The 24,979-nt window shown below is 38.1% G+C and overlaps 1 protein-coding gene and 1 long non-coding RNA gene across 5 annotated transcripts in view; one reads left to right on the top strand and one right to left on the bottom strand.

Annotated features, from left to right (window-relative positions):
* The window catches only part of septin9a (septin 9a), a 103,382-nt gene that overhangs the window by 23,128 nt on the left and 55,275 nt on the right, over positions 1–24,979 (top strand). For 2 of the 4 annotated variants that reach the window (XM_081366146.1, XM_081366149.1), the window contains one exon: positions 23,087–23,767. In XM_081366146.1, coding sequence (XP_081222272.1) covers positions 23,087–23,767 — 681 coding nt within the window. Of the gene's footprint in view, positions 1–11,557; positions 11,925–22,551; positions 22,646–23,086; positions 23,768–24,979 lie in introns of those variants that run through there. The other 2 variants (XM_081366147.1, XM_081366148.1) reach the window with 2 other exon arrangements.
* LOC308696783 lies at positions 3,872–5,534 on the bottom strand. Its single transcript, XR_014030868.1, has 3 exons — positions 5,403–5,534; positions 4,864–4,938; positions 3,872–4,773 (listed from the first exon to the last, which is right to left on the bottom strand). It is a non-coding gene; the product is annotated as an uncharacterized lncRNA (long non-coding RNA).

The following is a 24,979-nucleotide window of genomic DNA, read 5'->3' on the forward strand; positions in this document are numbered from 1 at the left end:
GATCATTGCACCAGAGGGGAACAGAGAGGGTGAAAGTTTTGGAGAGCGACTTAATGACTTGTTGTGAAGGAACTTGGGTTTAATGGGTTTAATACTGTAGGTCGATTTGAGATTTGATCAATGAGATTAAATATGTTTAACTGCATCACTTTTTCAAGGATTTAACTCTTTTCAAAAGATTCTGTCACTATACCAAGCCTAAACTTTGAAATATTAAATGAAAGTGTCTTAACAATAATTTTATCTTGTTTGCCTTTTGTTTTGTCTTTTGAGATTTACTGCTAAGAATTACTAACACACCATAAGAGAGAGAGAGAGAGAGAGAGAGAGAGAGAGAGAGAGAGAGAGAGAGAGAGAGAGAGAGAGAGAGAGAGAGTGTGATGAAAAACAGGAAGGGGTAAATGTGCAGTATGTGTAATAGGTCACACTGTCTTAGGGTCTTTGGTCACATAAAAATTTCACAACCCATGTTTTTGTCCACTGAAATTTTTGGTGAATGATTGACACAGTACCCACAACATATTTCCCAGGCTATATTCTGTTACTTCGGACTGTAGTTTCATTTTCATTTGTGTCAAATGAATAAGATGTCTACACTGACCATGACTTGTGATGATGGAAAGTGAGGACTATAATATAATATATTTACAACTGTCCGATTAACCATAATGCAATGTTCTCACAGAACTTAACAGTAAAAAATTCCTTAAATACATGTCCAAACTCGAGCCACTTCCTCAAATCTAAAAAAAAAAAAAAAAAAAAGTCTTCAACCCACAGTTTTACAAATTTTAACTTCATCATGCTTCATTCAGCTAAGCTTTATGGCTTCCTCTCTTTTATATTTTACTCGTGAAAGATAAAAGAAATGATAGAATGAGAATAGAAAACAAAAGGCATTGGACAATTCAGAATGGCACGGTTCATAATCCTTTCGAGGGATGGTATCAGGTCTAGTCTTGTCCAGAAACTGTAACTCTTGCTGTATTTAGACTCACTAAACATGTTCTCTGTGACTCTTAAGTTTGTCAACTCCCTATATATATAGAGGAGGATAAAAAATGCTGTTATTGTGTCAAGAAATGTAGTTTTAAGAGTTTTTCTGGCGAGAATGTAGTTGTTTAAAGCTCAAATCTGTGGTTTACTTTTGAAATATAGCGCCTATTTCAAAATTTGATCTGCCATTTTCAGAGTTGTGAGATCCAGTCGATCTCCGGGCGCTCATGTACCCCGCCTGGAACAGCCTTACCTTAGTTAGTCCTTCTGATGTTTGCCGCTGGCTCTGATGTCTACCATTTACCATTTATGGATTTACCAGCAGTACGCCTCCTCCTCCTGAGGAGCGTTCCCTCATGGACCACACAAGGGATTTTCTGGGTCTGCCGTGCTTTACTCACTAACCCGACCGCTCCCTCTGTGTGTTCCACTGACGTCTGCCCAGAGATGGTCCTTGAGGGACTTTTGTGAATTATGTGGGTGCTCTTGCACTCATTTTGTATGGAAGCCCATTTCCACCACATAAAACGAAATCATCTTTTTTAATCATAATTATGACAAAGACGAAATTCCGATTCGTTTGTCATAATTATGACAGTCAAAATTAAGATAGTCGAAATTATGACATGGTCATAATTATAATTGAGATTAAAAAGTCAGAATTATATTTTTCTATTTTATATTTTTGACTTTTTATGTCATAATTAAGATTTGCCAAGGTATGTTTTTTTCCCCTTATGCAGCTGAAATGGGCTTCCATATTTTTAAGTTTGAATAATTTTTATTATTTATTAAATTAGGTTCCCCTGCCCTAAAGGAGGACATCATATCCTGTTGCCCATATTCGTTGGGCTATAGTGCATTACCACACCTTTAAGATAAACACATCGCACTCGGTACAGTCAGGCGCTGACCCTGAATTTGAATAGCATATTGCAGGTTATATATTACTACATCAATATATAATATCCTTTAATCTTATTATTTATTATCTGGTGAATCTAAATATACCAAGGGTGTTTAAATCCTTGTGGATTAAAGGAGAACTCCGGTCAATTTTAACATTGAGCTCATTTTTTTGTAAATTTGGAGTGCTGTCAATACAGAGAACAACGACAAAAATCGGTGTTGCCTACACCATGTTATCCTCTTTTTAAAATTTGCACCCTGTTGACTTCAATGGGGCAAGTTTTAAACCTGCTTTTAGCCTCTTAACATCCTTAATGTGTCATTACAAGTGCACAGCTAATGTGAGCGATTCCTTCAGAGTGATCATGGGTGAATCTGACTGCAGTAGATGTGAAAGATATTAATAAAAGTGATGTTATTTCAGCCAGCGCACATACCTGTATTTACATCCTGTTTTCGGTCGCAGCCCATAGTAATCGATTGTGGAGTTCACACGCGCGTGAACTCGACAATTGATTACTATGGGCTGCGACCGAAAACAGGATGTAAATACAGGTATGTGCGCACCGATTTTTGTCGTTGTTCTCTGTATTGACAGCACTCCAAATTTACAAAAAAATGAGCTCAATGTTAAAATTGACCGGAGTTCTCCTTTAGCGTCTCTTGTCTGTCAACATCAGCTAAAAGAGCAGAGTTGTCACCAGGGCCTCAGATGTATAAAACATCATGTACTTTATAAAACTCCTTCACAAAAGGCCCAAACAAGATGAGACAGTGAAACTTGTAAATGAAAGCAAAAAGACCCTTCAGCAGGACCCCTTTGGTGTGTGCACGTTTAAAGCGGAAACAGCCTTCCTGTTTACATGCAAACAATATCTTGTGAAGGTAGGGCATAAAAAGCTTTGGGGTGCGAAGTGAGCTGTTAAACTGAAGTGCTAACAGTTTTTTTTTTTTTTTTTTGAGGGGGTCGTGTTTGTACCATTCGTACCTGTGATGACTGGTTCAAATTGCGATGCATAATAGTTATAATAATAAGAATTATTATAATAACTAAATTTTTAGTAAATGGTAAAATAGTATTTAAATACTTTTTTTATACATGCAGCACACACACATGTGGTTTATGGCAACTCTCCATATAGGCATAATGGTTTATTCTGTACAAACTGTATATTCTATCTCCTTACACTAACCTTACCCCTAAACCTACCCATCACACGAAACTTTCTGCATTTTGTGAATTTCAATAAACACCTTTTAGTGTGTTTTTTAAAGCCATTTGGTTTATGAGGACACAGGAAGTGTGGACACAGGACATGTTTATGTTGTCATACCCATGTCATTATACCCATTTATGTCCTCATAAACCACATATACAGTACAACACACACACACACACACGCACACACACACACACACACACACACACACACACACACACGCACACACGCACACACACACACACACACACACACACACACACACACACACACACACACACACACACACACTTGTTTGTTTTATTTCTCATATCTTTTTAGATAACGGTATCTCGGGACAGGGAATAACGGGAATCTCAGACAGGTTTGTTAAATAGTTTCCCAGGTCTTCTTAGGTCAATGGAAAACCTACTTAAAGAGGTTGTTCCACATTATTAAGTAATGCCTTGTACAAATACCCACACTTTACACTGTAAAAATAAAAGGTGCCTGGAGGAACCTTTTGGGGTTCTTCACTTCGCCACACCGGCGGAACCGTCTGAAGATCCTCTAGGCACCCTTTAAAAAGGGCCGGTTCTCTGAGGAACCACACAGGTTTCCTGAGGAACTCTTATATTAGGCACTGTGTGGAACCACTTTGGGTGCCTCCAGGAACCAAATTTCATTTTTTTTTTTAAATATTTAATTTCATGTTGTTACTATGGTTACCTTTGACTTATATTATAATAAACAAATTGAACCAAATACAAAATAAGAATTGTTTATTACATATTTGATGTTCATTTTTATACATACACTTCCATGCACATGGGGAAAAAAGCTAACTATAGCTTAATATCAATGAATACACAAAAAATTAGTATAATACATAAGCAACATGAATAATCAACCATGTATATACAATAGATAAACAAGAAAAGACATCTCAACAAAATGCATGGAAACACATATGTTCCACTAAATAAATCAATGTAAAAAAATTACATTTGAACTAATTAAAAATGTCCATCATACTTAACTTTAAAACATTTGTGTTTCAGTCCGATGGTTAGTCTGACATCACTGTTTCCAAGTCCAAAAGCTTTATCAGATGCCAAAAACAAACAACAGTGCTAATATACACTAATTGTGCTGAAACCTTTATCTCTATACTGAAATCTCAGATGGTTAGTTATTCAGCTATTTTGAATCATAAAATGTTGAAGTCTGGGATGCCGTTAGACTGGAGACTGTAATGTACAATATGGCTTTTGAAAAGCTTAAATGTGTGACTTGAATCAACAGTGTTCATAAATGGTTGTTGAGTATTCTCATGAAACAAGATAGAGGAAGTAGAAGTAGAGGCTTCGACCCGAAACAGAGTTAAGGTGCAGTAAAATTATCTGTTGTTCTGTGAATGTTCACTGGTGAATTCAGTCATTTCAATATGAATTCACACGATCAGCAATTTCGTTTGTGGTCAAAAATGTCACTATGGGACCAAGTTGGTGTGAGGTACTTAACGAGTTAGAAAAGTGAAAAGGTACAGCATCGTTTTCCGTTTGTTTTTCCTCTTTTCTGGTGGATGGTCCAGGCACTTCAATGATTTTCAGGTCTACAGGAGGATTTTTATTCTTGATCAAACTTGTATTTCAGCTTTCCGAGATCCCTGCAAAGTACAAAATTTACTGTTAGTAATGTTATTAAAGTGATAGTTGTGAAATTTAAATAATTTCCTCAGCCTTGTGACGTTCCAAACCTGTTTGACTTTCTGTCTGTGGAACCCAAAAGCAGATCTCAGGCATAATGCAACCCCAGTCACCGATCGCTGACACTGCATGAAACACAAGCAGAAAAAAAATGTGTAAATCATTCATGAAACCATTCTTATGCACACTTGTCTAGTTCAATTCAATGCAACAATTTATGTAAAAATGGTTAAGCTCCAAAAATGTCCCAGAAAAGATCCTAAAAATAATCAATGAGTTCACAACTCATGTGTTATGGGTTGTGTTGCAAGTCTTCTGAAGCCTAATTGCTTTTTCATATTTATTTATTTTTTTGTCGAAAAAGACTAAACTTGAAGTTATAATTCAGAGTTAAAATGTCTATTGCATTTTTTGTGAATCAAACCTGTGATATTATTTTTCTGAGTAACATGAATGAGATTTGAGATCATGAGAAAAGATTTTCAGAGAGTAACTGATTAAAAAACACAAGTACACAGTCAAACAATACAATTTCACACAGAGAAAGTTCATAGTAATAAAGTACTTGCATGTGGTGCAGGTAACTTACTGTAATTCAATGTTGCCACTGAAATGTTCAGATTATTTTAGAAATGTAATGGTTGTTCTGGGGAAACAAAAGAACAAAGCTGATTATTCACAACATAATATTTATTGACCAGTAAATGGAGAGAGAATGAGGGCACCTGTAGTAAGTAAAGTTAACGTTAGGCTAAACAAAAACAGAGCAAACTATAACCTGTTTTTGTTATTCATAACAAACGCCAAGAATCAGAGAATTTTCTAAATTAGTTAGGGTATATCAGCAATTTGAAGACACAGTTGTACAAAATATGTTGAATTGAATGACTAAATCAATCTAAGACAATAAGTCAATCATTTCCATTTGTTCATTAACGTTAGATCAACGTAGTTAGCATCGCGGCTAAAACCTTCATACCAGATACTGTGCAATAAACGAGTGGTAAACACTGTAAAAACGTAGTAATGTATAATAAATTTAGTTTATATATATGTGTGTTTAAATATATAGTGAATAGACTCTGTATTTATATTTATTTGGCGAGTTTACAAACCTTGTAATGGAGAGCCGAACAAACGGCGGAAGCTTTGATGAGAGGAGCCGTTACTTTCTGATGACGATCAGCTGAGCTTTGTTGCGCGCGAGCAGCGCGAGCATCACTGAAGCGACGACAGCAGAGGAATAGCAGCAGTTTCGTGACAGAATAATACTTTTCTCCTCCTGCTTCTTCTTCTTCATATAATATTATTATTATTTAGTGTTGTTGTTTAAGGTTTAAATGACTTAATAAAATAGGCCTATACTAAATATATGTAAGCTACCCAAGTGAAAAAGACTATAGTTACTGTTAAATGTATTAAAAATGCATTAAAGTATATTTGTATTGTAGGTCTACTAAAAACACACTCAAGTACATTTTTAATACATTTAATAGTACATCTTTTTCACCTGGGTATGTATACTGAATCAAACTTGCCTATAATAATAATAATAATAAAAATGCATTAAAGTAGGCTATATTTGTATTGTAGGTCTACTAAAAACACACTCAAGTACATTTTTAATACATTTAATAGTACGTCTTTTTCACCTGGGTATGTATACTGAATCAAACTTAAGTAGCCTATAATAATAATAATAGGATAATAATAATAATAATAATAGAATAATAATCTAATTCGGGCCTCACTGAACCATTGGGTTCCTCCAGATGCTGGCTTTAACATAAGAGATCTTCCAGGAACCACTTAAATGTTAAAAGATCTTCCAATAACCCTTTTATCGCATTTAAGTTCCTCTATTTTCCCCCAAAGCACTTCAAGGTCTCATGGTAATGAAAAGGTGACTCCAGAACCTCTGAAGTAAATACAAAGTGCTTAAAGGATCCCATAAGTTCCAGCAAGAACCTCAAAGATTGTCAATGCTCCTCCAGTAACCCTACTATAGGAAAAAGAGCTTTGAGGCACCAAAATTACATTTTGAAGTTCCTTGAGTATCCAACAGGATACTTGAGGCTCCTTTAGTTTTTACAGTGTACACTTGAAAACTTGTCTACTTGCATGACGTATTTTCTATATTTGGCCCAAGTGTTCATGTAGGCATATACTGTAGACTGCAAGTGTGTATAGAACTTTTGATTACTCGATGGGACACACTTATAGTCTTGCAAAATATGCAAGTGTTTACAGAGCTTTTTATTTATTATATTTTCAATACTTTGCATTTTAAAATAAACTTCTACATGTCTGTTCAGTAGTCGCTATGTATCTAACAGAAGACACAAATTAAAAATTGTGGTGCTTCTAATTAAGTGATAAAAACAGTTGCCAAATGTTGTACAAAATAGGCCTACACATACCATATTTGCACCAATAAAATGTGCAATACTTTATGTTTTTACTACATAATTATATGTAGCTGTCTAATTAATTTAATTAATGTTTTCCTCCACATCTCGCTATTTCGGTATCCCGAACATAATGCATGATGGGATACGCTTAGCCACACTTATAGTGTGGGTTTAGTGTGCATTAAGGGCACTGCACTTTGACATTTTTAAGACCTGGGACTTGCGCACTTACTTCCTGATGCGTGCAAGTGCTGTCAAGTGGCCAAGACCGCAAGTGTGGGTATAATAAGGTACATAAGTCACAGTTTTCATGCAATATGAGGAGGAAGAAAGATCTTTCTGAAGATAAAAAGCATGAAATTGTGCAATGTCTTGCAAAAGGCATGAAAACAACTAATATTTTTACGAAAACTGAATAGAGATTTTTGAACTGTCAAAAGATTTGTGAGTGATTTAGAGCACAGAGGAAGGCCCTGTCCCAAATGGCACACTTCATATGCACTTTAGGTCTTGTGGACTTACAATGGCTGCCACGTGTGCATGTCCGTTAAGTCCATGAGACCGTAGGGTGTCCCATTTGTTATTTTAGGTTTCAGACATTTGCGGGCGATATGCGCCCTCGATGCGCACTCTTTCTGACAGTCTATGGCTGGATGCCAAATGGCACACTCCGGCCTTGTGGACCTCCTTCGAATTCACACTTGGTGACGTAAGGAAGTGCAGAACTAATGGGTGCTGGCACAAACACACAAACAGCTTTTTTTTAAAACAACTTGTAAATGTCTAAATTTACTTTTGTCTCAAAAATCTGAGGAGGTACCTGGCATGATGCTTCTGGACAGATTCCAGTGCCTTTCGAGGACAAATTTTACAGGCACATTCTACTGCTCCTACATTTCTACACTCACCTGCTGAAAGAGTACATTTGAGCAGTGGCAGCTGATGAAAAATATCTTAGGTGGGGCTGTGCCATATTCAGTCAGTTTCAATAGTCTGGTAACTATGGAAGCCAGTGCCCGGTTGCATAAAGCACCTTAAGTTTTTCCCTTAAGTGTGATACTTAAGGGGCGATTTCCCCTTACCTAAGACAATAACTTAAGGGTGTTGCTGGTCTTTTAGCGTTGTGGCTTCCAGGTTCTGGAATGTTCTTCCTCAAGACATCCGTCAAGCATCCACCCTTCTCTCCTTCAAAAACCTCTTAAAAACATTTTTTTATCTGAATATTACTCTTCAGCTCACAGTCTTTAAATTCTACCTTGTTTTGAATATGTTATTTGTTTGAATCTTTAACCTAACTTTGTAAGTGACTTCTGTATATTACTTTCTGCCCTTGGTATGTCTATCTTTGATTTTGAGGTTTATTTTGTTCAATTCTTTAACCTATCTTTGTAAAGTGACCTTGGGTGTTGGAAAGACTATATAAATAAAAATTCTTATTATAATTAATAACCACCCAAACACAATTTAACACAAACTGCAGGACACCAGTACTCTGTGAAAAAGTAATTATTGAATGCCAATATTAAAAGGTTGAGGCATTCTTACACAAAAACAAACATATTGCACAAACTTTCCATTTGCATTTGAAATTGAACTTAAACAATTGACTTATTTATCTACACCAGCTCCCCTTGTGGTGCACAAAAGGCAATGCAAGAACTGAGTGGACAGTGGACTATATACATACAATAACATCAAATTATATATATATATATATATATATATATATATATATATATATATATATATATATATATATATATATATATATATATATATATATATATATATATATATAGAAGAAACCTTCCTGCAAAGCTACAGTACTGTGAAAAGTACTGGGACTTGTGTTAAAATGCTGTAAAGTGAGAATGCTTTCAAAAATAAAATCACAAATTGAATTTATTTATAATTTAACTTCTATTAACTAATTCAAATCAATATATGGTGTAACGACCCTTTGCGTTTAAAACGGCTTTTGTCCAGGTACACTTGCGCATAGTTTTTCAGGTAGCTTTGCAGGAAGGTTTCTTCAAGCATCTTGGAGACGTTCCCGCAGTTCTTCTGGATTTAGACTGTCTCAGTTTACAGTTAAAATGCCTAAGACTTTTGCACAGTACTGTGTATATACATATATAGTGATATAATATAAGTGATTAATTAATTAGCTGATTAAATAAAATAGTATTACAGTACCTGCAACAATTTTGAGTGATTTTTCAAGCAACTATTCCACAACATGTAGCCTACAGTAAACAGCAAACATAGTATTAAAGGGATAGTTCACCCAAAAATGAAAATTAGCCTATGATTTACTAAGCCATCCTAGGTATATATTCTTCGTTCAGATGAATACAATCAGAGTCATATTAAAAAATGTCCTGGCTCTTCCAAGCTTTATAATGGGAGTGAATGGGTGTATGTCTTTGGAAGTCCATCAAAGCGCATCCATCCCAGATTAAAGTGCTCCACGCAGCTCTGTGGGGGTTAATAAAGGCCTTCTGGAGTGAAGCGATGCGTTAGTGTAAGAAAAAGATTCTTATTTAAAACTTTATCGTCTAAAATAACTAGCTTCCGGCAGACGGACGTACTCGATGATTTACGCCAAAAGAGTAACCCGCACTAGCGCCCTCTATTGGCCAGCCGCTCCTGTGAACTCCCTTACGGTCTGGGTGTAAAAGACCCTCTCCTGAAGTTCTGCTGCTGCTGGAGGGTGTTATGGGGTCCTGGGAGACAACGGCAGTGCAGATAGCCTGACTGGTAATCTAAAGGCAGTGTGTAAACATGCAGAGGCTCAGGGAGGAGGAAAAGGACACAGAAGCTCTACTTTGCTTCTAAAATCAGAGTTCAACAGATAATTTATAGGCCTACACATCAGGAGAATTAGCAACAGAGATGCAAACATCACATGCCACTTACAGGTCCCACCTAAATGGAAGCTAATACTGAAGTGATTGTTTACATTTTCCAGTGTCAGGGATATCTCTCTCTGTGGTACGTGAAATGAGTTATGGCTTCACACAGAACGTGTTTACAGAAGCCTCTCTCAGCCTGGTACAGCTCTCCATAATATAACAAGTGAGATCTCACCATCTGAGAAAGAAATCACGCAAGTGTTAATTATTTAATTTCAGTTTTTGCATGCAAGAGGTGCTAGAATTCAGAATTCATATTTTGTGTGTTATAGCGACATCTAGTGGTTATACTGCTGTTTTTAATTTTATGAAAGGCCAATTCTGGTAATTTTTGAGTGTATGATGGTGTGAATGTTGTATAGAGTTGTGTATGTCAAAGATGACTTACTGATATAAAAAGGAAATTGTTAAATCCGAAATATAACTTCAGAACTTCAGGAGAAAATGAATTATGCTCACTTCTGAGTAGTCTTTCTGAATAATAAACAAATGAGCTAGGACTTATGGGTGTAAAAGACTAAAAGTACTTCATTAAATTAATATTCATGAGTCAGGCTGACAAGGTTAATACCATGTTCCCCCTGAAACTTTTCAGATTGTTTCTATACATTTAACAGGATCTCGTCATCTTTTCCCCTAACGGATTTGTGTGTGGTGTGTATATGGTGTGTTTGCAAGTCTGTATACAGAAGGCCTGGTGTTTGCATTAGACATGCCTGAAGAGCTGTGAAATCTGCTGTATGATTAGTCACATACAGCTTGACTTTCCTGTTTTTGTAGGCTCTGGCCCATGACACTTCAGGCCTCAGTGCAACATCATGCAACCACCATCTAGTGTTTATCATCAGCCAGAGAGATTTACTTCTGGGAGACGCAAAAAACCCAACAAACCAGTCATATAGCGCCATATCTGCAGTTAGCAGATCGAATCTGTAAACAAAACCAGCTCTTCAACTCGGTAGCCAGTGTACAAACAGAGCCGTTGATGTCTGGATGAAATGAAAACGTGTGCCGGTGGTTCAGAAGAAGGTGTGGGCAGAAATGCAGCCCTGATGGAGTCCGAACTAAAGATGAGGTCACTGATTTATGACACCCTGTGGCCTCAACTGGTCCTCCTCTCTGTTATACGAGGAGTGCTGGTGGCCTCTGGCAATAGATGTGTGCTCAAATTCAGGAAACTACTGGGGAAGCCGCAAGCGCAGACGTGCTCTCCTCAGGGATTCTGATGAAATATGTACCTCCACTTCTCGCACGTACCAACCACGTTACACAATCTGAATGAGTTTAATATAAAAATACTCACGGTATCTCTTTTACGATTTCAAAAGAGCCTCGTTTCAGGGTGTACGGGAGCGTGTTGGAAAGTTCAATTTGAGCATTCACTCAAATAACTCACGTTAGAAGCCAAGCAACTCGGTCAGAGTGAGAGAGGGAGGAGAGAGGGCAGGAATGAGAGAGTGAAAGAGAGCGAGAGGGGGTGGGGGGTTGTCATCAGTTTCTCATTCTGAGGTCTGCTGCGTTCAGAGAGCTGGAGGAAGTGGGAAAAACTTAGTTGGTCCTTTAAGAAAGTCGTGGGCTTGGATCTGGGGACCGCTCTGACTGCTTTCTCTTTTTTCCTCCCCCCGTTACCTCCTAATTTGGGATTTGTTTGGGAGCTGGAGAGCACAAAGTCTGTGAGAGTTTCGCCTTACTGGGAAAGGTTGCTTTGATCCCGCAGATTCAGCTTCAAAATGTCTGATTCCACTGTCAATCCGCATTTGGAGGGAATAATCTCAGACTTTGAAGGTTTGTGTTCATTTTTTTGATAGGATTCTCTCACATTTAAAAAAGAAAACGTTTAGTTTTAAAGTACAAATCATTGATCAGATACATTTGAAATAGTTATTACTTTTAATTGTTAATATAAAGTGAAGCTGGAGTCTCTGTTTCTATATCTTCCTTGTGCTGGAGTCTCTCTGTTGTCTATAGCTGAGTGTGCCGTGGATGTGTCACACAGGTCATGTGGCCGTCTACAGCTCTGTGTGTATTTGTCATACACAGTATGTGCTATTCACTCTTTTCTGTGTGCTGTACACACAAACAGTCACGCATGACAGGAAACGTCCTCACTGCACTAACACGAAAGCAACACTAACCATCACTGACTGCGACTATGAGGATCACACCTGGCTGCCGTCCGTTCGTCCTGCACACCTCCTTGAGATTCACGTCTCTGTCTTTCATTTTTTTCATCGCTGTGCTCCTGGCATTGATTTGCTCTGTCATCCCCCCTTCCCCCTCTCCTCTCGCTTTTCCTCTCTCAACACCTCTCATCCAGCTGCGAGAGACCCTGACAAACGCACACGCCTCTAATAGACAAGACGTATTCCCACTTGTCTGGCTTTTTCAGTGTCATCACTTATTGAGTCACGGAATGCGTTTTGAGACAAACATCGGGAGGTTAGAGGACGAGGAATGGCATGCGGGTGAGGGCAGGGTGGTCTTCATAAGTAAGCTGATGACCTGGGTCACCCGGATGAGAGGCTTAAGCTGTGCACCTGGCTGCTGCTTCATGGATATACCACTTTGTCTCAGACAAAAAGAGATGCTTTTGTCCAACAGAGTGAATGGATGAGAGGCTGACAGAAAAGCGGCAGATAGTGTGCTCTGGCTTTGAGCTAAAACTTACAGACTCACAGAAAGCGCTGAATTCTGCGGGTGCCAAAAATGGAGGGTTTGCCAGACATCGAGTTCTCAATTTAGATGCGTGTTTACAAACCTTGTGTGTTTTTGACAAAGCCAGACATTTGACTAAACTGCAAAAGGTCTGGTCCACATTGCAGGTTATTGTGGCCTAGAACCGTGTAAGACGGAGTATTCTGGAAGATACTAATAAGCCATTAAATATTTTCATGTTATGGCTGATAACAATAAATTATGTTTTATTAACAAAGTTCGGGAGGAGCACGTTCAGATAATTAACCTAAATTAACACAAGAGGAGCACACTCAGTTAATCAACCAATTGCCAAATAAGAGGTATATTTACAGCTGACGACCGGAAGTAGTTATATCTGTTTTGTAGAACCAGGAAGTATGTTGCGCATAACCCCTATTGCCAAATTAGAGGTATATATACAGCAGACTTACCTCCGTTCGTTGACAGTTTAACAGCATGCCTCCACCACTCCATCTCCTCACTTCTAGTCCTAACTACCCTTACTACTTCTGCTTACTACTACTTCTAGTCCATAACATTGTTTTATACTGTACAATACGATATTCATTTTGAGATTTGCTAAAGATTCAATTTAACAGAGTTAATAAATAATTAGTGTTTTTAAAGATTAATTTAAATGATGGCAAATGTAATCTAAATGTACAAATAGTGAGCATGAATAATTAAATACTATTTAGAACAATATGATAAGTTTAAAAACAAGTTAACATTGGTACTAATATATTGTGAATCTCTAATAATATGTAAAGTGACCAACCACAGTTTATTTTGTTTTTATGTGCCGTTAAGCGGCAGAGTTATCTGAAATAGACTGGTATGAAAAAAAAAGCTTTTTTCGTTTTACAGAAAAAAAAAATGGAATAGAAACAAGTAAAAAACAAATGTAAAAAAAAGGTACAAATTTGCTACTAAGAAAAATTGCTTCTAAGCCAGCAAACCGGATTAGACCTTTATAAAACTAGAAAGTATTTTCCTGTTTTGTGTGCGGTATGCAACAGACTGTCAGCTGACTCTGAGCTGAGACTAAACCAATTCAGACACATTCATTCAATTCAGTGTCGTTCATAGGTAAACACTGGAGCGAGAGTGCTTGGATGATTGATAGAAACATATTTGTTCATTTGTTTGTTCCCAGACTACGACAATTCTAGACCAGCCCAAGTATTTATGTGTCTCTAAATGAATCCTGCCGGATTACAGAGTGCTCTGGATGACCTAAATTGGCAGCTTTTGGTCATTTTAGTGACACATGACAACTATTTCAGACTGGGACTCGTTACATTGCTAACAAATTAGACATCAGCACAGGAAAAGCACTCACATTATACTGCGACCAAACCACTTTCATGTTGTTGCATGTAAAGCTAAATGTTGTATCTAAATTCATCATCAGGCGTTGCTATTTGCAGAAAGTAAAGGCAGAACTGACCACAGTATAAAGAGAAGTATGCACTTTATAGTGTGGTTCTGTGCAACGTTACTTCAGGGTTGGAAAAGTGTCTCGCTGCTGTATTAACAGACCATTAGCTTCAGTTAGTGACTAGTGAATGAACAAGCAAATGCTTTTCAATTCTGTGGTAACTTTCAAGTGGAGATAGGTAAATCTGTTCAGTATAGTTAAAAAAAAAACAAAAAAAAAAAAAAACATTTAGACCAGCATGAATTTCCTGGCTGGTCTAGCTGATGAACTAGCATAGTTTTCTAAACTTAGCTGGTGACACAATTGTCAACCAACATGTTCTTCTTGTTAAAAATAGCTCACTAAAAATGTCTTGCTAGCTAAGAATCCTAGTTGGAAACCTGTGCACTGCATATGTTTCACTAGCAATGCTAGTCTTCTTAGCGGGTTAGCGGCTCCCAGAGCAATTCAATGAGATGCTATCTGCTAGCAGTGTCTCCTGCTAATGACATCACATCACTTACAGCCTAATGCTGTTTTCACTCTTTCAGAGAAGGCCTGAGGTTGGGAACGAAGCAATAAATGACTTCCCTTTATTCAGTGCTGGCATCCGCACATGGAAATGGGCTTAATAAATGAAGCTCATAACTTATGAAATTCATAGCTCTACTTTTGAAGTGAAAACATATTGATATACTCCCTGGAAACGTGCTATGTGCATGTGTTATGGTGAGCAGTCACATGACTGAATTTTATGGCTATCTGTAACTGAGAGGATATTAAAAGTTCTCACTTATAAAACATCATACCCTCTAGCTTATCATAATATGCCTGAAGTTAACCATTGCTAATCTGCAGTATATGGGAATGGGTGATTGTTTCGAGCATTGGTTTACCTTGGTTTAACACAAAAAGTTTTTGCGCAGAGCTGGTTAAGACTGGTCTCAAAAACATTGTATGATCATTTCAAGTAGACGTGTGGGGTATTAACAGTCTGGTGAGGGAGTTAAAATAGAGACAGGTGAAGTTTAAAATATGGAGAAAAGAGAGGTGCATGAGAGAGACAGTATACCGATAACAGTTGTGGTATGTTCATACCTTTTCCCCCAGTATTGTGATTCCTCCTCATCCCAGACTAAAATTAATGTTTGAGCTGTTTTAACTGGAAGCAACTTGCATTGACATATCTTAAAATATGTCTCTGCCATTGTTTTGTCTCAAGATGCACACCAGTAATGTTTTTTCTAGGGCATGTTTATTAAAGCTACTTAAATGTCCTAATTGAACTAAGGCATAATCCTGGCTTAATCTAAGCCATGTCTGTGAAACCAGGCCTAGGTGTTGCATTAGTCAATTTATCGACTTGCTGATTACCCAGTTGGAATAAAAAGTTACATTTTGTTGCTGGTTTTAGCTGGTCTAAACTGGTCAATAGCTGATTAACCAGTCATAATGTTCTAAATAAGCTTGGTTGTCATAAAGGGATAGTTCACCTAAAAATGTTTCAGTTACTCACCCTCCTGTCATTCCAAAACTTTTATGACTTTCTTTATTCTGTGGAAAATAAATATTTTGAAGAATGTTAATTAGATTTTGGTGCCCGTTGACTTTTATTGTATGGACACCAACATTGAGACATTTATCAAAATACTTTCTTATATGCACAGAGGAACATGACAACATATTTGGGTGAACTTTCCAGTTGGGTAATCAACTAGTCGTGAATCACATTACTTCAGTTGCTTCACATGACTTCAGTTCTACATCTCCATCAACTGTTGTATGTCACACTCTAGCTGCATTGCTATAGTTTTGCACAGTTAACTGTAACCTGGAATTAAGTGAAAAGTGAAAAGAGCATCACATTATAGGCAAACCACACTGGTGCTGCGGACATTTAAGATGAAGATCATTTTGAATGTTAGAAGCCAAAATTTCTTGCAAGCCTACCTACCAACCCTAAAACTAATCAACTGTTACCAGGAGGCTTGAAACCGTTATCGAGTGGGACACGATTGTCTTTTGCACCATGTTGAATCTGGCAATGGAGATACAGTACGAAGACGTTTGTTTCCCACCTGCATCATCTCTGTTAACAGAGCATTGGACTTGCCAGAAACAGAAAAGACCGTTGAACCTCAGCCTGTAAATAGTTGGCTATTTTCTGGACAAATAATTGATGATACATACAACCAAACACAAACTCTTGCTTCCATAGATGTGCATATGTTTGAGCATAGGTTTTTGTGAGAGCAATCGCATCTGTGTGCGTTTGTATGTACTTGTTTACTCAAAGCTGCAGCTGTGTGTACTGTGGGAGAGAGAGAGAGGGCTCTTATGTGTTTTTGTGCTGCCCATTTCCCACCACAGCCCGAGGCTGCGTCACACAGCTCCCAACTCTCGCAGATCAGCAAGGCCAAACATATCATTACAGCAGAATTACACTATCTGTTTGTATCCTTTTGTTTTTGTCGGCACATATCTCAAACACCTCTGATTCTCTGACAGTATGGGGTTGAGCTGCTAAGTCTTTTTTTCTGGTTGGGAATATGTGATTGTGATAATTATGACAGATTGTTCTTTAGATTATAGTTGAACTGTGCTAATTTTTGGACCAAATATAGCTATCAAATTACCCACTTTCATTTTAGTTAGTGCCGCTTGCTATAAGGCAAGCATCACTATTGCAATTCAAACTTTGGAGTGAAACTTGAGGAGACACAGGCTCTTGCTTTTTGATCAGACTTATGATTTTTGTCTGCTAAATATTAAAATGGACAAACATATCAGAGATTTAAAAATGTGAGATTGAGATGAGATTTAAAAAGTGTCTGCCAAATGCATAAAATGGACTGCTGTTCTTCTAACTTTAAAACTATATCTTTAACTTTATCATTACAGTTATCGCCCATGTGAACAAGCCATAAACCCTAACCCTACATAACATAAAGATTTGTATTAAAACTTGTACTAAAACAGTAAACAACCACCTTTAACCCATAACATACTAGCATCTTCCTAGCAACTGGATAGCAATGGGCTAAATCAGGGTTAGGCAAGTTCAGTCCTAAAGAGCCGCTGTCCTGCAGAGTTTAGCTCCAACCCAACTGAACAAGCTGATCAGTGTCTTCAGGATTACTAAGGCTACAGGCAGGTGAGTTTTTTTTTCCAGGGTTGGAGCTAAAGACAGTGGCTCTTTAGGACCAAACTTGCAACTTAGAACATCTTAGAAATTGTATAGAAATGCACTAATGGTGATTTAGAACAACTGCATATAGCAACCATCAAGACGATAAGAAAAAAAAAAGACCACTGTTTATATAACACATGGGAATGAGTATTGCACAGACAAGCACAGAAAAGTGTATATGAAAATCTTCAGAAAATTTAAAAATCTGTTCTCCTTTACAGGATCGGATTTTTCTTAAATGTATTAGATGCAGGCATTTCAGTGCGTTTTGTGATTTGGATCTTTTGGATGCTCTAAATAGTTTCTGAAACCACAGATAGACTGAGGTTTATTTTTCAAAGTCAGACACCATTGGAGCTCTCATCAAACATGTCTAGCCAGCTTACCCTGTCAAACATACACATGAACCACATTGAGAAGAGGATTCTTATGTGCGAGATCATGTGCTTGGTTTGGCTGTAGTGGACTGTATGGTTTTTATACTGTACTTTATGCAGTCTAAAAGTGCAGAGCGATGATAATTGACTACACAATAACATCTGTCTGTAATCATTCACTTCCTGCCTGTGCACGAAAAGGTTGTTTGAGGACAGAACATAAGATCGATTAATCCTGTTGTATATCAAACTATAATGATTCATATGTGTATACTTCTATATAGCATGCTGTGCCAAGCATATTACTGCCTGGACTAAAAGGAATAAGACTGACAATATCTCTTCCTGTTTAACACCCATTCACAATCATACGAAGAGTTCAGATGCAAAATCCTCTAAGTGCTTCAGCTCGTCTTGTCTTCAACGAGCCCAAGATTGCCCACATCACTCCTCTGTTCATCTCTCTGCACTGGCTACCTCTTGCTGCTCGCATTAAGTTCAAGGCATTGACGCTTGCATACAGATCTATCACAGGCTCAGCTCCCTCCTACTTTCACTCACTCCTACGAGTCTACATCCCTACCAGAAGCCTACGATCGGTCAAAGAGCGACGTCTCGTGGTTTCATCACAGAAAGCCACAAAATCACTTTCCAGAACATTCTCATTCACAGTTCCATGCTGGTGGAACGCTCTCCCCACCCTCATCCGGAATGCAGAATCCCTGACAACATTCAAAAGACAGCTGAAAACCCATCTCTTCCGTGAGCACTTAACCTCATAAAAAAAAAAAAAAAAAAAAAAACATAAAATAACCTTCCCTTTCCCTTTAAAACCTCACTTATCGGGCTTATGCTACTCTGAATAATGCCTGAACTTCGTATTTTGAGCACTTCTTGCGTTGTTTTTGCCTCTTCATGATGACTAGCTTAATTTAGTCCTAATTTGTAAGTCGCTTTGGATAAAAGCGTCTGCTAAATGACTAAATGTAAATGTAAGTGCCATCTGAAATTTTCTTCTAGAATGATCATTTTTATCAAGCTTGTATATTTAAGTTCAGTCATTTCACTTAAATGACAATTAATAGGTAATTCATTGCCATTTAAGTGAAATGACTGAACTTAAATATACAAGCTTGATAAAAATGATCATTCTAGAAGAAAATTTCAGATGGCACTTAGAAGCTTTTGCATCTGAACTCTTCATACACTGAATCATTATCCTGCCCCAGGGAATTTGTTTGTTTGTTTGTTTGTTTGTTTGTGTGTGTGTGTCTCTCTCTCTCTCTCTCTGTGTGTGTGTGTGTGTGTGTGTGTGTGTGTGTGTGTGTGTGTGTGTGTGTGTGTGTGTGTGTGTGTGTGTGTGTGTGTGTGTGTGTGTGTGTGTGTGGGTGGACTACTACTAAAGTTGTGTTGTTTGTATCTAGCACCATTTTAATCCAGGCTCATTTTGAAATTACAGGAAATTACATCATTAGGTCATAGCTTTAAAGAAAGCCCCCTCTGAAGATGAGACGTGAGAAAATGGTCATTCTGTCCTCTGACTCATGAGAAAAAGTAAACCAGTTCAAAACAACTGTATGTTATGAGCCTGAATGCACCGTATCACATATCCAATCAAAACACCAGTGGTGTAAGGAAAAAAAAAACTTTCAAAAATGAATCATATGCCTGGCAGGCCTCATTTCCATCAAAGTGCAAGGGAGGTACTGTAAAACAGGACCATCAGCTTCCATCCTGTCCTGCTGACCGGAGGTCATTTTTCCTGTGTGTTGGAAGAAACTGGATCCATGTCCATTGGGTTCAACAAGTCCTTTTGTTATGATAAACATGCCATCAAAAAGCATGACGTAAAATGCTTTATATTTCACCTGTATATGACATTTTTTTAAGTTTAAAATTCATATCATATTTATATTTTATTTTATTTTATTTCAGATTCATTTCAATGAATGAAAATAATTTTTAATTGTTTTAGTTAACAATAACAACACTGCTGTGAATTAAGAGCATCCTGAGCCTAAGTCTGTTGCATTTTCAAGTTTTCAAGATGGTTTAAGAATAGAATTAGCCATAGGATATGCAGGTATACTCTTGATTTTCATATTATTTTCCCACAGCTGGCTGCATATCTGATCGTGCACAAACAGCTATCGTTTATTTCTCATGAATATGGCTGCCAAATAGAACTTCAAACACTGATCCTCTCCCCCACTTAACTTAGATCCAGCTATGAATTTGATGCCTTGAAGTTTGTATAACTCAAAAAGCAAGAATCGCAAAGGCCCTTTTGCATCCACCCAGCACTGACTACAGAAAAACAAAACTTGCTAAACATTGATTTCAGAGTAGCTTCAGTTCAGAGAGATGCCAACAAAAGGTTACAGTAAGTAGATTATACTGTTTATTTTACCAAACTGCTGCTTCAGTCATGAAATAGTCGATGAGCTTCAAAACCATGTGTAAAAATGAGATGCTATTAAGAGCAGTGCCAAGCAGCCATGCCATTCTACAAAAGAGACAGAGGGATGTGTGGATTAATGTTTGTGCAGACCAACTGGATGGGATAGCAACCACTTACTTAGAAATTGAAGGCGCAGCGCTGCTGTTGGTCAGTACTACTGCTGTGTCTGTGCATGACTCAAGTGTCTAGAAATTTTCTGGGGATTACTACAGACAAATGTACTGAGCGACCAAGCATGCCATTGTGTGTCTGTTTCTGTAAAGCACCACATTGCAGATAATTGAAAAATCCAATCTTAAGGCTCTCCAGCTCCAGTTTCAGAAACTCATCAATGTTTGCACTCTTAGCTATAGAGGAAACTTTTTGTCTTGATGCAATGTCAAAAATCTATCTGTAGTGTCAGAAATTAACCAGGGCTTAGGACAAAACTGATGCAAAAATATGTAATGGCAATAAATATACAGTGAATTATACTGTTTTCTATCAATTATATATCAGATTTATATATTTAGCTTTCTATGAACCGGACATTTCTTTTATTATATTGTATTATTATTTTGAGTTTGGATAGGTTTTGCCACTCTGCAGACACAGGGCCGGCGCTAGCCATTTGGGTGCCCTAAGCACAAATGCTTGGTGGTGCCCCCACCCCACCACCCCCCCACCAAGGGAATAACAACCATTCAGAATTTCTTAGTTAGGTTCTCTTTACTTTCAAAATAACTGCTGCAAATAAATAATTTTACATTAACAATGGCACCAAACATGAAAAGAAATAAATAATATAAAGGTTAAAATTATAAATACCAAATACCACCACAATTACTAAAAACACAGATTTGGAACTGAACAATGTAAACACAGAAAGTTAAAAGTGCAAAGGTCAGGCACAATATAATAATTCTGTACATAATTTGACAACTCTGTGAATATGAAAATATACAAACACTGAGATTGTGGTTTTTTTTTTTTTTCTAATTGCAGTTTCAAAGTTTAAAAAAAATAAATATATATTTTAGCCATGCAGGGCTAAAGCCCCGGATCTTTTGCACTACTATAGCGACGCCCCTGGACATGCATAGGCGTAATTTGCGGGTAGGACCACTTTTGAAACATCTCGCGGCACGAATGTACCAATACAAACAAACAAAACATCTCCAGTTAACCAGCAGAGCCTTCATTTAATTCGTTTTTTAAATAAGAGTCGATCTAGCGCTGAAATGTGTTGTTTTTTTAAATCAACTGATCAAAGTGCTCGTTGCCGAGCGATCAGTGGCGCGGATACTATGTTTGTTTCTGGCTCGCGCACAGCCTTCACTCAGACGCGCGTTTCAATCCGTTGTGGAGAGACTCTCTATTCGCTCCGGTACAATTAGAAAACAAAAAGCACAAAAAGTGTCCCTGCCTGATATACAACCACTAAAAAACATAATCGGTTTTGATGAGAAAAAAAAAAAAACTATATGAGTGCGGATTAGAACTCAGAACCTCTGACACGCTTGGCAAAATTTCTACCACTGGACCACTTAAAAACACACAGTTTTCGTCGGATCAACATATAATAGGCCTCATTGAACGACCACTTAAACCCAATATTAACATGCTTTAGACATATTTTATTTGTTATTTATACTAGTACCCTATTGTGATGATTTTTCACGACCCAGATTTTTTGGTGCCCCCCCAAGCACTTGGTGCCCTACGCGCAGTGCGTGATGTGCGTGTGCGGAGCGCCGGCCCTGTGCAGACACCATAGTGACCTAAAATTACCTCATAATTGTAAAAATAAATAAATATATATCGAGAAAATCATATGAGGTCAAATATAATCCCTTAATAAGGGAATAAAAATAAAATAATGTTCTAACACTCCTACTGCATGCTAAGTGCACAAGAAGATGCAAGAAGTTAAGGAAAGAAAGCCCACTGTTTATATTAAGAACAAGATGCCTGGCCACGAAAATATTTAATAGAACTATGATTCGACAAAGAAAAATGGATTCAGTGATTATTTTACGTCATCGCGTATTCCTAATTCCCATCATGTGGATCCTGAACGCTCAAATAAAGTGCATAAACAATAGGCTATATGTAGGCCATTTATTGCTGTTTATTAGGTTTTATGTTTTTCTTCAATTCAGTTTTATCAATAAGAGTGTTTATTGTACCTACATGCATACAGCAGTTCTCGGTTTAATGACTTGGTTTTTGGCTCCCACTCGGACCGATTCAATGAAGAACGGTTTGTGAGCCGACTCATTGATTCAAAAGCACGATTTGGTGAGGAAGGCTGTGTTTTAAGGCGCGAGCTCTCTCAAACTGCAGCTATGTTTACGAAACATTTGAAACGTGTGAAATTAGGTATAGCCAACTCTTTAAGCTTATTCCCCAGCGTCAAAGAAACGTTTGTTTCAGCGTCTTGTTACATTTGTTACAGCGTTTATTGCGACCGTGCGAACTTTGTTTACATTTTTAAACCATTGAAAAGGGTTTTTACATTTTACGCCTTTTCTACCAGTCAGCTCAAAATGATGGACTGATGATTATATCAGTCTGGCTTCTTTTATTTTTATTTAGGCCTATAGGCTATATTTATTTTAGTAAGGCAACTGTGTTCCTGTTTAAAATATGATTTAGTTGTAGGTTTAGTTAGTATAAATCCTACCTAAACATAACTAAAAATTATTATTTTAAGTATAAATAAATGTATTTAGTTAGTTATCTATTTTAAGTAGTTTTTCTGTTTTGAGTTTTGAAAGTTGCCTGTTTTTTATGCACATTTTTGTTCATATTTGTTAACAGCACTAAAGAGGTCATTTGAAGTGGAGGAGGACACATCCACAAACCCTTCTCCTATTTCCCGTAGAACAACCAACCCTCTACGCTCCTCCACCTCTTCTACAAGCAGCCGCTTCTACGACGCGAGATCCCTCAACTCCGAATCCACCTCCAGGCATGCTTCAGATTCCTCCTCCAACCAGCGCTCTCCAAAGTCCAGCCTGCGGCGCATGGAGTTATTGGGGGGCCGCATCCAAGACACTGGGTCACGCAGGACAGAGCTCTCCATCGACATCTCCTCGAAGCAGGTGGACAGCTCACCCAGTCCCGGTATTGCCCGCTTCGGCTTAAAGAGACCTGAGGTCTCGCTCCAGAATAAAACCACAGATGTGCCAGTTCACAGAAGGGCTGAGGGTAACCACAGCAGACCCCAAGAACCTCCAACACCCCCTAGGAGAGCTGACCCGCCAGTTTCTACGTCCCGGATCCCAGAGCTGTCCCAGAGGCGAGCAGAGCCTCCAAGCCCTCTTGAGGTCTCAGCTCCATCTAGACGGGCTGAGATGCACATTAACAGACAGCTGGACACACCGTCTCCTGCAAGGGAGTCAGAGAACAGCTTCACCTCGGCAGCCAGCATCACTCCTACCTTCAATGAATACAAAACCCCTCCATCAGTACATGAAGCCCCTGCAAGGCCTCTAGAGAGTAAGTCACATGTGCTTTTTCATTTCTGAATTGCTGTCTGGCTAGATGCCTACATGATCTGCATCTGATGTTTACACTGTGAAGTGCACTTGGAGTGTCTGTTAAGACCATTTCATAATTGTACAGTGGGGTTTGAGTCTGAGAAAAACAATTTTGCACTTTTCCAGTTAAATATCTAGCTAAGTTTCCATATTATATAATCAGCATAGCAATTTGAGTGTAAAGTGAAATTTCAGCACTATTTTTCAAAGAGCATATTGTGCTTACATTTAAAGGGATAGTTCACTTTGAAATTAAATTTTGGTATGTTTTAGCTTACTTCAAGGGCATCCAAGATGTAGGTGTCTTTGTTTCCGCAGTAGTTTCAATTTTGATATTTTTAAACCGTCAAACCGTTCTTGTCTGTCAGTCATATAATGCAGGTCTATGGTCACCACCTCAAAGAGCATGCACAGAGAAGTCCAAATTAAACAACTCCCCATCGTAAGTACACATTGATGGCCTAAGACACGAAACGTTTGTGTGAGAAAACGTACAGTATTTATATCGTTTTTACCTCTTGTACACTTTCCGGCGCTTGCGCAGACTAAGCCAGAACGCGCGTACACGTCACACACCAGGAAGCGCGCGTGCCCTCAGATCACTTGGACGTGGTTGTGTAGAGGTAAAAACGATATAAATACTGTTTGTTTTCTCACACAAACCGCTCGTTTCGTGTCTTAGGCCATCAATTCACCACGCATTTTCTGTCAAATGCAGGCTATGTTTGCTGTGTATGAAGCATACAAAATGCTTCAAATGATTATTCAAAAATGTAAAGATGAGGTGATGAAGCTGTTGTCGTTGCGCTGCCCATGAGGCTTTTGGCACCCACCATGTCCAATTTTAGTAGGAAACTCGTATTTACCATTATTCGGATAGCACGTGAAGGCAGCATAACCCCTAACCTTCCCACACCCTAACAGGCAGCTTTCATGACCAATTGTAAAGACCTTTCAGCAAGCCCTATACCTTTCGGCATGCCCATTACTCCGGCCTGCAGATAACCCACACTTGCAACATGGTTGCACTTGCCACAAATTTGCAGCACTAAATTTGTGCAGTTAAATTAGTGCACTAAAGTTGTGCAATTAATCGCAATATGTTTTGGTATTTTGTAGAAAATGATAAGTAGAATTAGATTTGTGTTGTTACCTTGGTTGGTTTAGGGTT

This window comes from Scardinius erythrophthalmus (assembly GCF_964197995.2).
Source record: "Scardinius erythrophthalmus genome assembly, chromosome: 1".
In the NCBI taxonomy this organism is placed as follows: Eukaryota; Metazoa; Chordata; class Actinopteri; order Cypriniformes; family Leuciscidae; genus Scardinius; species Scardinius erythrophthalmus.